This window comes from Tenrec ecaudatus, chromosome 10, assembly GCF_050624435.1.
Source record: "Tenrec ecaudatus isolate mTenEca1 chromosome 10, mTenEca1.hap1, whole genome shotgun sequence".
Lineage (NCBI taxonomy): Eukaryota > Metazoa > Chordata > Mammalia > Afrosoricida > Tenrecidae > Tenrec > Tenrec ecaudatus.
The window spans coordinates 63,131,002-63,148,162 of record NC_134539.1 but is presented as its reverse complement, the minus strand read 5'-3'; the positions used below and the strand labels follow the sequence as shown (position 1 = coordinate 63,148,162).

The following is a 17,161-nucleotide window of genomic DNA, read 5'->3' as shown; positions in this document are numbered from 1 at the left end:
CTTATGTTTATAAATATTTTAAAACTGATTTCCACACCCAACTCACTCTTCAAAACATTTTACTTCTTAGGTTTCCTCTCAGTTATTGCATCCATTATCTACTGACCAGCCAAATAATAGAAAAGTATTTTTCAAGAAAAGCTTGGATCCTTCTAAAGCAGGAATACCACTAGTAGTACATCATTAGAAAAAAAAAATTTCCTTCTGGTCAACTGAGTTCCTTCGATTTCTACTTCCAGGAAAAATCCTTTTGGAGTGTTATCTACACTGGCTTCTGTGCCAAAGGTGTATTAATGTGACGTGCTTTCAGTGCTGTTCAAAGTGTAGAATTTGATGGTTGGTATGCCACAACAGGCTTCTTTTTTTCTTTTTAATGGGGGAAAGTTTAGTTTAATTTTTCTTTTAACAGTTTATTAGGGGCTCATACAACTCTTATCACAATCCATACATCAATTGTATAAATCTGTACATTTCCTGCCCTAATCATTTTTGAAGCATTTGCTCTCCTCTTAAGCCCTTTGCATCAGGTCCTCTTTTTTCCCCTCCTTCCCCGCTTCCCCGTCCCTCATGAACCCTTGGTAATTTATATATTATTTTGTCAAATCTTGCCCTGTCCGGCGTCTCCCTTCACCCTTTTCTGTTGTTCATCCCCCAGGGAAGATGTCACATGTAGATCCTTGTAATCGGTTCCCCCTTTCCAAACCACTCACCCTCTACTCTTCCAGTATTGCCCCTCACACCCCTGGTCCTGAAAGTATCATCCACCCTGGATACCCTGAGCCTCCAGCTCCTATCTGCACCAGCGTACAACCTCTGCTCTATCCAGACTTGCAAGGTAGAATTCAGATCATGGTAGTGGGGCAGGGAGGAAGCATTTAGGAACTGGAGGAAAGCTGTATTCTTCATCGGTGCTACGTCGCACCCTGACTGACTCATCTCCTCCCATAGACCCCTCTACGAGGGGATCTCCAGGGGTCGATAAATTGGCTTTGGGTCTCCACTCTGTCACTATGGTAAGATTTTTTTTTTATGATGCCTTATACCTGATCCCTTCAACACCTCGTGATCGCACAGGCTGGTCTGCTTCTTTCATGTGGGCTTTGTTGCTTCTGAGCTAGATGGCCGCTTGTTCACCTTCAAGTCTTTAAGACCCCAGACACTATCTCTTTTGATAGCCGGGCACCATCAGCTTTCTTCGCCACATTTGCTTATGCACCCGTTTGTCCTCAGCAATCGTATCATGGAGGTGTGCACCCAATGATATGACTTTTTTGGTCTTTGATGCCTAATAACTGATCCCTTCGGGACCACGTGATCACACAGGCTGGTGTGTTCTTCCATGTGGACTTTGTTGCTTCTGAGCTAGATGGCTGCTTGTTTATCTTCAAGCCTTTAAGACCCCAAACGCTATCTCTTTTGATAGCCGGGCACCATCAGCTTTCTTCATCACATTTACTTGTTCACCAGCTTTGGCTTCAGCAGTTGTGTCAGGAGGGTGAGCACAATAGAATGCCAATTTAATAGAAGAAAGTATTCATGCATTGAGTACTTGAGTAGAGGCCTAAGGTCCTTCCGCCACCTTAATACTAAACCTATAAATATAGACACATAGATCTAGTTCCCTATCCTCATATATATATTTGCATATGTACATGTCTTTGTCTAGACCTCTGTAAATGCCCTTTGCCTTCCAGCTCTTTCCTCTATTTTCCTTGACTTTCCTCCTGCCAAACTATCATGCTCCGTCCCCACCTGGGTTATAGCTATATCTCTTCTTTACGTAACCTTGCCCTTGATCATTCCCTACCAGGCCTGCCACTCCCCCCTCACCACCAATTTGGATCCCATGTGGTTCACATTAAAGCATATTAGCTTAAATTAAGTAAATTAATTTATAAAAGTGAACATTAGAAAATTTTTCCTTAATTTTTTAACCTTGATTACTCTAAGTTAAATGTGACAATTCACTCATACCTCATTTTCGGACATCATCCCAGGAGTAAGCTGGGGACCTGTCCCTAACGACATGACCAAAACCTCTTCTGGCTGTACTTCATGGATAGTTTCTTGCAATGACCCTTCATGATCCATATGCTGGTCCATTAGCATATTGGTACGGCTTCTACTCCGAGTTGCTAAAAAAAAATTTCAAGAAAAATAATTTAGAGAAAAAGACAAAAGGAAGGAAACTGCAAAACAAGTACAAAAACACATTTCCTATTAGTGTAAAACATTTGGCCATGCATTTAAAAAAATGATGAAAATATGGATTAAAAAAAAAGTCATCTTCCCAGTTCCTCTACTGATGACTAATACAAATTCTCCTTCAAAAGAGATCATCAGAAACAATAATCCAAGTCCACCTGACAGGGAGCGCCACATAGCTGACCACACCTGCAGAACAGCAAACGCGTCCCAATCAATTTAAGACTTGGGGCAACATGAAAAGCAGCGTCTCATTTCTTTTATTTGCAAAATCCTTTGAAGCATTTTTCCTACAATAGGATTTAACTGTTACATGTATCCCATGTATAACTAAACTTATAAGCACAAGAGAATTTCATGTGAAAATTTAATGGGATGTAAAGGAATATATTAAATAGCTATTAATAAAGCTGAAATATGTTTGAAAATGAGTTTTATCCTGCTTTATGGATGTATTCTAAATTAATAAAGGATCTAATTATTGCTGATGTCCCCTCTACTTCTATACATAAAACAGCAATATTTTTATTCTTATTTAAAAAGAGCATTCCCCTGATTTTTTTCAAGAACTTTTAGATACTAAGGTATCTTCTGAAGATTTAGTTTAGGAAAAATTCTCTAAGAGTTTTAGAGTTCTGTGATAAATTTCAATACAATCAGAATGCAAGATACAAAATCTCAGTACAGAATAATTTTTTCTAGGAGTATAAAATATTTACTCATGCATTAAAAAGTGGTTAAAGTATTAACTAAAAATACTAAATATTTCCTACATTAACAAAAGTTTTTCAACTTTACTTTGAGCAAAAACTGACCTACTTTAACAGATGGAATCATAAATATAAACCACCTTCCCTCCACATATATTATCAGTTTCAATATTCAAAGTATACACCAATTTCTAAGTCTACATAAGTTCACTCCCATCTTTTATTTGATGGCCCTCACTGTCTTCTAATTAATTGTTAAATTCAGCTTCAAAATAAGTAGATGACTCATAAGTAACAAACTTTATGTTTATGAAAATACAATCAAATTTTACATGGCGATTTACACACAGGAAAAGTAACATGCATATGGAGCATATTTTCATCAACTATTTTAAAAACAAAAAGTCTATGAAAACAGTAAGAACAACCTATTACCCACCAAATGGGGTCACTAGAGTGACATGAGCAGTAAGACCGGTGGCTGAGGAATCCCAGGCAGTGATGGCAGCTAACTGCTGTCCTGGGTTGCGAAAGCATTAAATAGAAAACCAGCCCTTTGAACAATGGTACATGTTTAGACATGCATGTAAGTGCAATGACCAAGTCAAATGACTATACAAAAGAGTACTGAGCAAGATTTGAAATTTACTTTCCATCAGACCCATATATATTGACAGTTCTAGATAATAAAAAATTAAAGAATACATAGCAGTGAAAAAAGGGAGGGGGATTCTCAGGTATTTCAAAATCATTTATTTCTAAATGTTCACAGGTTACTAATATCATACAATATTTTAAAACCAGTGAGTGTAATTTTTTCTATTTTAAATTCTTAAAAATTCATATTTAAGGATGATGAAAACCAAAGATTTATAACCCTATGAGGTCGTATTTCTGTTGAAATACTAGTTATATTAAATGTAAATGAATTTTAAGAAACTGTAAGTTAATAAAGTAGCTCATAGAAGTTGAAAATGTAATTCCCTTCTTTAAAATTAATGAAATACAATAACAATTCACAATCACTATTACTAAACTCTTAATTATCATTAAGAAATTGGCACTATAATACTCCTGCTCGCTTCACCTAAACACTCACTCACATCTTGTTTACTTTGTTGAATTCCCCTTTATCCTTCAAGAGAAAATATAAGTTTCATCTGCTCCAGGATCCTCCTGATGCCACTACCCCCTCCCATGAAGTTAGCTGTCGCTCACTCACTAGTAGGCTTACCTCCATCATCAGAGCACTAAGGACACTAGAGATACTGGTCTCTTATTCTCCCCAGTTAAACTAGGAGCAACTAACTTGAGAGTAGGGTATATATTAATGGTCTTTATATTACCAGTGTCTAATAGATAGCACTTGATTAGACTTACCCTTGTAGGATTTCTGCATGGAGGAAATTAAATATTTATAGAGTACTTATGTAATGTGTAGTACATAATGATGTATGCTCAATTTATGTGTGAGTGTGTAGACAATAATAATGGAATAATTATTTTCTATTTTATTGGTGGAAATGATTTAATTTGGTTTATTATATTACTAGATTCCCAAATAACACAAACTCACAGCCATGGAGCCAATTCCAACTCAGAGCAACCTCAAATAAGGAGAGTAGAACTACCCTGTTGGTTTCCAGACTGTAATTCTTCACAAGTCTTTCCCCTGTGGGTTCAAACTGCTACATTCTGGTTAGCAGCTCAAAGTGTAACCTATGCCACCAAGTTCCTTGTAGGATTACTATAGTTTTATCCAGAACTCTGTAGAAAACAGAGGACTACATAATGTTATGCATGAATAAACATTCTCCCAAAAAAATTTAAACAGTAAATGTAAACAAAGTATACTTTACGTGGTATTTTTCAATTAGTTATAAGAGAAAACTGATGTCTACTGACAAATCTTAGCTAATGTGCTTGTATTTTCAAAAGACGAATTACCATTAGAAAATCAAAGAGAAAGAGTTTCAAATTATCTAAAGCTATATTCTGAAACAGTAACCAATGACAAAAGCAGTGAGAGAAACAGTACATTTAGGAGGAAGTCCTAACATGAGAAGTGCTGTTTACCTATGGGTAATCGATTCTTTTTATTTGCTGGAGTGGTTGCTGGAGACAGTTGAGGAGTATTGTAGGGAGTCATTTCCAAACTGCTGCTTTTTCCTGGCTTGGCCTGGGGTAGGTTTGACAATAGGTTGTCAAGAGCCATTCTGTCCTCTCTCAGTTGATCTCCAGACATTACACGTTTCATAAAATTTACCTGCCAAAAGTGAAAGACTCTTAGCTAGCAAAATCAGACTTTCAAACACGAAATAGCCAATGTACTTATCATGCTTAGCTACATAACTTTTGAAAGAATACTCATAAGCAGTAGAAACTTTACCAGAGTAATAAGCTGACCGTAGGTTATATAAACCACAGTTCTGCTCAATCCTTCCAGAAGATTAACAGAGGACATTGGAGGGGTCTCCACTGCACGGCCCCCAATGACAACATCAAGGAAAGCAGCAACACAACTCTATTTAAAAAAAGGAGAAGCTCACAATGAAATATCTCTCCTTTAAAATAATAAGACAAAATTTCTGCTTAAGATAAATAAATATGCAAAACGTTTTATATCTCAAACAGCCAATTAGAAAAAAAAGTTAACTTTTCAATACATATAGAACAACTTTCAAGATCTTATGGTAGGTGACACAAACATGTTGCAGAACAATATACACACTACCTTGTCAAAAGAGGGGGTGGGATGAGTGGGAGAACATATGTCAGAATTTGCTGTTTTACGTATAGGCCTCTGAAGGATACATAAAACACTGATCATATCAAGAGCCCTTTGAGGAGGAAATGAAGACTAGAACTAAGGGTGAAAGGGAAACTTCACAGCTTACTTTGAATTTTAAACCAGTTGAAGACACTATCTACTCAAATAAAATCAATTAAACTTGTGTTTACTAATTAACTGAATGCCATAAATATTAACTTATATAACACCTTAAAATTATACCACTATGATCAGTTTACATACCTAATTAGAGCTAGTGATAAATTATTAAAATAAATTTTAAAAAGTAATCTTAATAGTTTTTTGATTCTCAATGCGAGAGTTAGTAATCTTTTATGACCTCTTCCTTTAAATGTTGCTAATCCAATAGTGCCACATACACACATGTGCACGCACACACACATACACGAGATAATTGAAAAGTACTTGAATTAATGTTATCTAAGCATATAATTTAATAGAGAATCATTAAATTCACTAATACTCTGGCACAATTTTCTATAAGCGGTATTTCACATGGCCTAGTATTCATTTTTACTTTGTCAAATTTCCCAAGGCTGCTTTTTGTCCGAGGATCTCCTTCTTCAGAACCAATCATTGCTAACTGCTGCAAGAGGCGGCCAACCTGAAAGCCAAAACAGTGTTAAGGAGACATAATTAATTAACCCTTATAAAATGGCCTTCTAGTCTTGTCTGAAAATCTGTTTAACAATATTATTCATCCCACCCGATCACACATATAAAATAGGTCGCCGCAAAAAACCAAACTCACTGCCAATAAGTCAATCCCAATTTATAGTGACCCTAGAGGGCAAAGTAAAATTGCCCCTGGGGGGCTTTTATTTATGTAAAGTTGACACAAACTATTCCAAACTAGTATAATTTTCCCCATGTAGTTTATAAAGCACTCAAAATAAAGTATATTTTTCCTAAATTTAACATCAAAATATTCCCACAGAATATAAACTGTCTAGTAAATACCAGTATATCCAAAGCAAGTTTGAAAATATTGCCACAACACCCATTTAAATGACAAAAACCATAGACATCATCATAGAAATAAATTATTTCACAAACGATTAAAAAACCTTATTCTTCAGAGACGAAAACGAAGGAAAGGACGGTTACAAGGAGGATATAGGAGAAGGAGTGGATAAAGAAGAGGGAGAAAGGGGAGGGGGGAGGCAACCAACCCAGGGACAAGGGAACAACAAGTGAGTTAAAATCAATGTAGAGAAGGGCACAGGATGCTTAGTGGGGCTTAATCAAGGACATTATAACAGCGAGGAATTACTAAACCTGAATGAAGGGCGAACATGATGGTGGGACAAGAGGAAAGTAAAAGGAAATAGAGGAAAGAACCAAGAGGCAAAGTACATTTATAGAGGTCTAAATATAGGCATGCACATATAGAAATACAATTATATATAACGAGAGGGGAATAGACCTATGTACTTATACCTATATGTTAAGAATTAAGGGAGCAGATGGACATTGGGCCTCTACTCCCTTAACACAAGAACAATTTGTTTTAATAATCCGGCATTCTGTGATGCTCACCTTCCTGACACGATCAATGAAGACAAAATGGGTACATAAGTAATTGTGGTAACAAAAGCTGATGGTGCCCAGCTATCAAAAGATATAGTGTCTGGGGTCTTAAAGGCTTGAAGATAAACAAACGGCCATCTAGCTGAGAAGCAACAAAGCCCACATGGAAGAAACACACCAGCCTTGGTGATCATGAGGTGTTGATGGAATCAGGTTATCAGGCATCTGTGACCCAGAACAAAATCATACCAATGTGAAGTGGGGGGTGGGGAGACGAGGAATGGAGCCCCAAAGCCCATCTGTAGACAATTAATTAGACATACCCTCACAGAAGGCACACGGAAGAGATGAGCCAGTCTAGGTGCAGTATAGCACCAATGAAACACACAACTTTCCTCTAGTTTTGTTTTGGTTTTTTTTTAATCACTATATTGGGGGCTCGTACAACTCTTATCACAATCCATACATCCATCCATTGTGTCATTTCCTCTAGTTCTTTAATGCTTCCTCCTCCCCCAACTATTGTGACCTCCATTCTACCTTACAGATCGGATTAGACCAGTGCACAGTGCTACAATGCACAGTGCTACAAATAAGAGCCTGCAACACAGGGAACCCATGATAGATAAATCCCTCAGGGCCAACAACGAGAATAGACATACCAGCAGGACAGGGGTCAGAAAGGGGGGATCGATCACAAGGATCAACATATAACCCCCTCCCAGGGGGACGAGCAACAGAATAGTGAGTGAAGGGTGACAGAGAATGATGTAAGATACGAAAATAATAATCTACAACTTATCAAGGGTTCAGAGGGAGGGAGGGGGGAAAAAGAAGAGCTGATACCAAGGGCTCAAATAAAAAGAAAACACTTTGAAAATGATGGCAACGTATGTACAAATGTGCTTGACACAATGGATTATGTACGGATTGTGTTAAGAGATATAACAACCCCCAATAAAAGTACTTAATAATAATAATAACCTAATTCTTATTTCAGAAATTTCTTTTTTGTTTTTCTATTTAAAATCATTTTATTGGGAACTCATACAACTTGTATCACAATCCACACATACATCCATTGTGTCAAGCAAATTTGTTGCCACCATCATTCTCAAAACATTTGCTTTCTACCTGAGTCCTTGGTATCAGCTCATTTCCCCACTCCCACCCCCCAGGGATTTCTATATAGTAATCATTAACCATCCCAAAGAGATAAAATACACTATGAAATGGCTTTTTTATTTAAAAAATATATACCATCCACAGATAGTCTATTCTGAATAAACCTAGTTTCTTCCTCACAATATCTCTAGGGATAAGATATGATTAAAGAAAAAAAGAGATTCTTCTTCCTTTTAAAGAAATAAGAAAGCCTGTAGTTAAGCACTGGGTTGCTCATCAAAAGGTCAGCAGCAGTTCAAACGCACCAACTATTTGGCAGGAGAACGATGGCGCTGTCTACTTCTGTAAAGATGTACAGACTTGCAAACCTTAAGGAGTAGGCTACTGAAGCCCTCCTATAGCTACTACAGTCAGAACTGATTCAATGACAGTGGATTTGGTTTGGGGGTTAGAAATAATATTATGATTTCAATAGTTCAAATGAGCATAGATAAATACTAATACAAATCTAAAAACCCTCTGAAAGTCTTAGGTCCAAAAGTATTTCAGATCTGGAGATTTCAGAAAGGTAATTTAGTGCATATTTGCAATGCACCCAATAGGGTAATAAGGTTGTACCCTGTCATCAAACATACTAAAATTTCTGCAATGAAGCATTGAGTATTCATGAATATAAATGGAGTTACATAATAATAAATAGCTTCATGTCTGCTTGAATAAGGTTTTGCTATTAAATAAGGTATAAAAGACACTACGTTTTCAATCAATAAGAATTTTGAAATTATGGAAAAACAATTGTGCACTTGTTCTAAAAAAAACCCAACCAACTATGCATTTAAGTGTGTGAGGATCTCATTTAAAAACTTCAGATAAATGTTTTATGACTGCAGTATTATAAAACCTCAGTACATTTGCTATTTTTTTTAAGAAGCAAATATTTAGGACAGTTTGCGGTAAGTGGATGGTAGGAATACATGAGTATCAACATATTCTATGTTCCACCCACTGCCCAATCACGTGATTTTAAACTAAATGTCACATTAAAAATAGCAAAGGCATACCTGCATCAGGTTAAATCTTGCCACTTCATTAATAGGAGCATCAGAAATTATTCCATATTGTTCTGGATTGACAACTGCAGGACAAATGAAGCAAGCCAGGAGAAGATCTGTACACATTGCCCTGACCTCCCCAATTTCCAGTCTATCTACACAAGACAGAGTTTTGTACATCTGTGAGACAATCCACCTCAAACTATGTGGAAAGCAGTATGTGTTCTGTTTGAGATAACCAATAAATTTGTTGACCAAAGCCACTAGTTTGGCCTCATTGGAATCCACCATTTCTTGAACCTTTTGCCTGAACCTGTCTGAGCCTTTCTCTCCAAAGAGTTTTTCCTGTTGAGATGGGGAGAATCTCTCAATTAATTTGTTTGGATCTGTTTCCAGGTGATCTTCATCTTCCACAAGCAGTTGCATGATTGGCTCATGTAGCGTAGCTGTGAGGAAAAGTTTGGCAGAAAACAGTCCTTCAGAAAAAAGTTTAAATAAAATGCTGAAGGCACAAGTTCCTCTCCTCAAAAGTCTCCTGGGGTTGTCACTTTCTTTCAGTTCAAATTCAATCAAGTATCGCAAAACCTGGAGGAGGTAGCTTTCATCTTCTTGCATAATACAGTTGCCATACAGGGAGGTAAAGACTGTGTAAATAACACTTTGTGTGTTCTCCTGATTAAGTTTCTCTCCTGCAACCAAAGAGGAGGCAATAAGACGAGGATTTTCCCTTAATCGACTCAAGAATTCCCCATAAGCAGTCTCTTGAAATCCTAATTGCTTATATCCATCAACAAACTGTGTATCTTCCAGAATCTTAGCATGTTGGCAACATTCTGCAGGGGAAGCTTCAGCACTGGGGGGGAAAAAAAAAGGAGCTAAAATATATTCAAATACTAATATTATTGATAATAACACCTTTCAATGATATCAAAACACGGAAATGAGTTGATTACAATCCCACCATGAGATCACTCTGAATTCCTATAAAAGTTTTAGAACAACAGTATCTGAAATGTGTAAAGAAAAAACCAACTAGTTTAAAAAAGGACAAGTTCTTCATATCAAATCAGATTCAGTGAAAAGTACCAATTTGTAGATCTAATAAAGATTCACTTGTAAAGGTTATATTAAATAAAAGTTAGCTAGTTTTAAAAAGTCTTATTGATGGGCACAAGCTCACTAGAAATAATTGAAATTAAGTCCTTATAGATGCATTAGCTCCATCTTTATCAACCGTAACCTACCGGTATAGAATAGATATAAACTTCTAATTCCTGAGCCTAGGCTGTAAACCTTAATACACAAAGCCAAAAATGGGAAGGGGGAAAAACGTTAACAGTGATTCACAGCAGCATATATTTTTTTTACAACTAAATCCTTTGATCAACTTTTACAACTGCATACACACAGGTAACCAACAACCACCAGATTAAGAAAAACACATTTTAATCATTCAAAATGTTCCTCCTTCCTAGTCTCTATCACTCTGCCAAGAAATAACAATTATTCTGATCTTTTTCATCTAAGAGGAATCCTGCATCATTCTGAATGTCCTATGAGGAAGCTTCTAAAGTTCATGGAAAAATGGAATTAAAAGATAATATACCATATATACTTGGGTATAAGTCAAGTTTTTCAGCACATTTTTAATGCAGTTTTTGTAGTAAAATTAGGTGTCTCGGTGGATATTCTTATTGGCTTATACTCAAGTATAGACAGTAATTTTTCCCATTAACTTTCTGACGTGTCCTCATATAAATGTATGTACTTTTGTGTCTGGCTTTCTCAACATTTTACCTTAGCACTACTATTTTTAAAGACAAATTTTCTTGGAACAGTAAGGTAGCTTCTAAATGTGTAGCTTCTAAAACTGAAAAATATGATATATATAATCAAAACTTGAAAATGTATGACTAAATTAGGAGAAAAGCAAAACACAAAATAATTTACTGTACAATAACATATTTAAAGTTTATATTTAAAAATACAAAATTAATTGACGTGGAATAGAACATTAATGCTAAATAATAACTTTTTAAATGGTGCTTAAGTTAAAAAAAACTGTAAAGTCAATCATTTGAAAGTTGATTTAAATAACTTTAGTGTAAATATATTCAATTCATTTTAGTTATCAACACAAAAGTATAGTAGTTCACAAAGCCTTTTCTTTACCTGGTTATGATAAGCCGATCCAAATTAATTCTCTGCTGCTTAGCAATCCATGCCGTACGATACAACTTCTCAGCTGTCTTAAGTACATCTGCATTGAGCCTCTGAATGAGCTGTTTCTCAGAGTTTACATATAAGCGCTCCTGCTTGAGGTGATGAGCTAGAGTATGAATATCTAGCTTCACCATCTTCAAATTTGAGAAAGGTACAAAGGCTGATCACTAGGAGTAAAAGGACAAACATTTTAAATTATGTAACTGAAATTGTTTACCAAAAGAGATAGGAGAATACAGTAAGAGTTGGACTAGATTTTAGAACAAAACTCAAAAATCATATAAAGACCAGCCTTCACAGTCAGACAAACAGCTCTCAAGTCACCCTTCAAGTTTGGAAATGAACTCACCCCCCGCCCATGGTACAATTTCTAGGCAAACAACAGACAAACCTATAAATAACACTAGGATATAAATGCCTTAGAAAATAAACCCTTTGAGATCAAAAGGAGTCCTGGTGATGCTACTGGCTAAGAGTGGGACCGCCAAGTATCAGCAAGTTTGGCAGTTCAAAACTACCAGCCACTCTGAAGGAGAAAGATAAGGATACTGCTCTGGTAAAGATTTCTCCTCAAAAAATCAAACTGTCATCAAGTCAATGTTGACTCACAGTAAGCTCCAATGGGTTTCTAATACTGTAACTGCTTATGGGAGTAGAAAGCTCAGTCATTCTCATCCTAGAATGAGAATAGAACTGATGCTCAGATGATTTTAATTGTGAGAGGCATCGTTATTTATCAAAACAATACTAAAATGGACTTTTAAAGATTTGTATGCTTCATTAATTAATTTTGTTACTCTCGGTACATAATGTGTATCCTCTGATTCTCACTTTCTTTCAGTCATAAAATGGGGACACAGTATCTGGATTTAGTTTATGATTGGTACTAGTGATTAAAAAAAAGAACACATCCTTTGTACATTAAGAGTTTCTAATCTAGTAGAATGAAGCAGACATGCAAGCATGTAGTTGCAACATGCTATGGGCATTATGTAAGCAGTCTGTACACTGTAGAACAGGAATGAAAGAACAAACGATTAGGGAGATGACTATGAAACTAATCATAAAAAACATTTGTCACCAAAAAAAAAAGGCAAACGTGTGCCACACATAACAATGACAAATCAAACCCACTGCCAATGAGCTGATGCCAACTCACAATAGCCCTATATAGGGTGTTTCTGACACAACATAAATGTTTACAGAAGCAGACAACCTTATCTGTCCCTGGCAAAGTGGCTGGTAGGTGTTCACAGCCCAACGTCTAACTTACAGAGCCACTAGGACTTCTTTAAAAAAGATGTCATATGGAGCAAATTTTTAGATCAGGGGGCAAAAATCAAGCAAAACACAGATATAATACTGGAATTATTATACAATGGTGGTTATTTTAAGATACATATTTTCAAGGATTTAGAGATGAAATATCAAGATACCTGCAACTTACTTACTTGTTCATGGTTTGGCAAAAGAAAACGATCGAGAAAATTCAACATGAGGATGGCAACAAATGTACAAATAAGCCTGACACAGTGGATGTATGTGTGGATTGTGTTAAGAGCTGTGTGTGCCCCCAAAAAAATGACTTAAAAAAAAAAGAAAATTCAGCAATGTGAACTAAATCTCAGTGGGTATGAGAATCAGAAGAACAGTAAAAGAGTATAAGGGGATACACCCCCCAAAAAACAAAAAATGGACATTCCCCCTAAAAGCTAGGTATTTAAATTTTTTTTACAAAAGAATCTATCACCTTCAAAGTACTCTTTATTATACTTAATAAGTTTGTCCAATCTGAAATCCTATTCGTGGAAACATTCTTCAAACTCATCTGTTTGGATGGCTGATAACACCTCCCTCTTTTTTCTTCATCTCTTCTACTTCTTCAAATTGCTGTCCTGTCATGTCCCTCTTCATTTGTGGAAACAAAAAGAGCTCCCACAGAGAGATCAGGTGCGTGGGGCAAGAGAGGCATGCTGTTTTTTGCCCCAAACTGGCTCACTGAGATGGCTGCTGAAGCAAGTGCATGTCATAGTGGCAAAATCAGTCCCCCATCTGCCATAAATGGGGGGGGGGGGGGTTTCCAGTCACTGCTTCTCAATCTTTTCAGAACCTCTAAATAGAAAGCTTGATTAACAGTCTGACCTGGTGGAAGGAACTCCAACTCACTACAAGTTGACATTTTTGTTCATTCAGCCCAGCGGAGCTTTTTCTGGTTTGGTTTTGTTTTTTGTTTTTGTTTTTTGCTACCCTCTCATATATGCTGACAAATTCTTTATTCTCATATTTTAAGCCTGAGAAGCCAGGAGTCTGGGAGGAGGGAGGTCTTCACACTTGTGAGTTAGAGATAAGTCCCAATCACATTCTCATAACTAAACTTAATCCCCACAAGATCCTGCCATAATAGTGCTACCTTAAAGTTACTTCTTACAAGCACATAGCTAATTGCTATCTGGTCAGCAGCTTTATCTGTAGGAGCAGACATGTTGCTTTTGCTCTCCCTGTTCAGGGGACAGTCACTCCCCATTACTTGCCCCATCCCTGGTGTTGTTACTCCTCCAATGAACTCAGAGACCCCTAAAGTTAGGGTATAGCCCACTCTGTTAACTATGTGGTTACCTGTAATTAGGGGGACTTTTCTGAGACTATGTAAGGTGATGTAAGAATACATTCTCTCTCTACTGCTTGGACCTGGTTCCTGATGCCATGGCAGACTTTAGCACCCCAAAACTTTTATATCTTAATTTCTTCCCTTCAATTATACAATCATCCTTAGGACCCATCCAGATGTGGGGCTGGATCCCACAACTGGAAAGTTCAAAATGATTACTGCTCTACAACAGCTTCTAAATATTAGAGATTTTTTTCAATATTAGACTTTAATAATAAAAAACAGAACAAAATATTTTGCCTCTTTCTTGTTGCTTTTATTCAATTTAATTCAACAAATGTATTATGAATTTTACTGGAGCCCAGCCAGGTCCCCTAAGCTCACAGTCGAATTACAACTAAACTACTGTACAAGATAAAGAGGGAGCATAAAATGTTTTCAATGACATAGCAAAATATGAACTAATATATGAAATTGAAAGACATGTTTTCAAATACAGCTTCACTTACAAATAAATAAACTTTGCTGCTTTTCATTCTCTAATAAGCTGGTCAAAAACAGATGTGGCATACCTACAAATGATGATACTTTAAAATACTGTTGTATAAATGTGCCATCTAAAGCACTGAGTAAAAATCAAGAGTCTTAAAATATAAATGAATCCTGATCTACACTCTGAGTATGGTTTTGTAGCATGTGTCAGATTATAATACAATTTCATTTCTATTTCTCTCTCTCTCCCCCACTGACTGTAAACACTGAGGTAAGTACTAACTCCATTGTGTGTGCTGATATGATGGCAGACAGGAGAAGCTCAGCGCCAAGCATATAGGGCCATGTTTTGAAAAATTAATACCACATCCTTCTTAACAAGTCATTGCTTATGAACAAAATTATTTTATGAAAAAGAATTTGAAAATGTAAAAGACAAACAACCTCTTTCTAATTGTTCTCCCTTCCAAGATACCAACAGATATAGCAGCCGCCACCAGGGATAGCTGAACTAAAATTTAGAAATGAATTAACTACAAGTGGGAACTTTTACCATAATGAAGATGCTAGGAAAATACAGTTACTAGCAAATAACTTCTGAAAACTACTAATAATAGAAACAATCATAATAACATTAGCATTAAAGTAACATTTAAAAGGACTACTTATGTGTTTACATATTTTTCCCTCACTTAATCCTATCATAAATTTCATTTAACAGTTGAGAAAAGTATTGACATACCTACTATGTTATAAAGTCAAGATTCAAAGAAACTCCTATCTGTCCAATTCCAATGAAGTCCTTGCTCTCAATCAATCAACCTAAACTTATCTACTTTTACTTCAGAAAAGAAAACCAAACTCACTGTCAGTAAGTCAATGCTGCCTCATAGCAACTCTAGGACAGGGTATAACTGCTCTTTTGAGTTTCCAAAATTGCAACTGTTCACAAGAACACGGTTCCATCTTTCTCTCACTTTTATTTCCAGTTAATAATTGACTCCTTAGAGTTTCTTTTGCCAATCAGTCTATACAATACTTTTTCTGGCTGTGCTAACAGCTATTTAATTTGAGAGTCCATTCAAATACCATATAAAATACAGGTGTTTCCAACCCATATCTCTTGGTTGAAATTAAATCCTTCTCACTTTATAATCAAAACTTCTTGAAAGATAGACTACTTGCTAATCTTATGGAACTTACACTTGTAAAAGACTTGCTAAAAGTGAAATTAAAGGCCAATTGTCCACAACCTAAGAACATTATTACCACACACAAGTATGGCGTTTGAAGTCTAGAATAAAGCACATTTTTACAGATACACAGGTTATTGCTAATACAAGATGATCCCATTAAAATTACATAAATAATGCAAATTAAAGGTAACAGAGGAAGGAAGGCTTATTAACAATTTGTGACATGCATGTGGCACAACCTTACTGGCTGGAAGTGAGAAGGACTAGAGGTAGTAGCTGATGAAGATCAAAGATTCCAGCCGTCAGTATGGATGGCAACTTGAAATTTACACTGTTATCTGACATTTTGTACTGTCAATTAAAAAAAGGCAAATATATTTCCTACCCCAAATGTCCAAGAAAATCTAATTTTATGTCTAAGAAAATCTAAATTTTATATTACCTTTCTCCCTTTATTAGAAAATACTCAATATTGTCATCTGCCTCCCTTACTGCTTTTGAAATACGTATTCTAAAGCACAAATCTAGTCATGCTCCTCTCTATTACCTATAAAACAATGTCCAAAATCTGCTACATGGCATCAAGCCGTCCACCATGAGGTCTCTATTTTTATATCTCCAAACTTACCTCCCACAATTATCCACTTCCCTAACTCAGATGTTGCTGCCATATGTTCCAAAAGTCCAAAAGTCTCCAAAATGTGCACATTTGTAAATGCTACATGCCTGGGAAGTCCAGGCACTTATCCTTTAAGTCTAGCCCCCAAGTCTCAGCCCAATGTGAAGCTCTTCAGGAACTCCTCCCAACACAAACACAACACTCACTTTCATCCAGTGAACTAAACCACTAAATGGAAAAGGCATTCTGATTTTCATTCTCTTTCGATTCTATTTCATAGTCAAAGTCTTAGTAAAGTGTAATCTGTCTTCATAGTAGCTCTAATACTTGCTTATCTCTCCCTTTAATAAAGGATAACACACTTCAAACTCAGCACCTTCTGCAGCTAGAAGGTTTCTAATAATACTGTTTTGCTTCTGTTACATTTGTCTTCTATTTAGAGTTAGTGATACTAGCCTTCCATTTACAGAAGCAGTAAAATATTTAAATACTTTTAATGTGTCATAAAATATAATAGTAAAACTAGTGTGCATATTTTGGGAAAATCATGATGTTATTCAAAGGATTAAGGATTTAAAAAATCCAATTT

General features: G+C 36.1%; 1 protein-coding gene across 8 annotated transcripts in view; it reads right to left on the bottom strand.

Moving 5' to 3' along the window:
- GAPVD1 (GTPase activating protein and VPS9 domains 1) overlaps nucleotides 1–17,161 on the bottom strand; it is a 79,774-nt gene that overhangs the window by 50,467 nt on the left and 12,146 nt on the right. For 7 of the 8 annotated variants that reach the window (XM_075560506.1, XM_075560510.1, XM_075560507.1 and 4 more), the window contains exons 2-7: nucleotides 11,607–11,824; nucleotides 9,444–10,287; nucleotides 6,245–6,331; nucleotides 5,305–5,439; nucleotides 4,992–5,181; nucleotides 1,975–2,135 (exon numbers count right to left, since the gene is read on the bottom strand). In XM_075560506.1, coding sequence (XP_075416621.1) covers nucleotides 1,975–2,135; nucleotides 4,992–5,181; nucleotides 5,305–5,439; nucleotides 6,245–6,331; nucleotides 9,444–10,287; nucleotides 11,607–11,791 — 1,602 coding nt within the window. In that variant the 5' untranslated portion in view covers nucleotides 11,792–11,824. Of the gene's footprint in view, nucleotides 1–1,974; nucleotides 2,136–4,991; nucleotides 5,182–5,304; nucleotides 5,440–6,244; nucleotides 6,332–9,443; nucleotides 10,288–11,606; nucleotides 11,825–17,161 lie in introns of those variants that run through there. The other variant, XM_075560514.1, reaches the window with a different exon arrangement.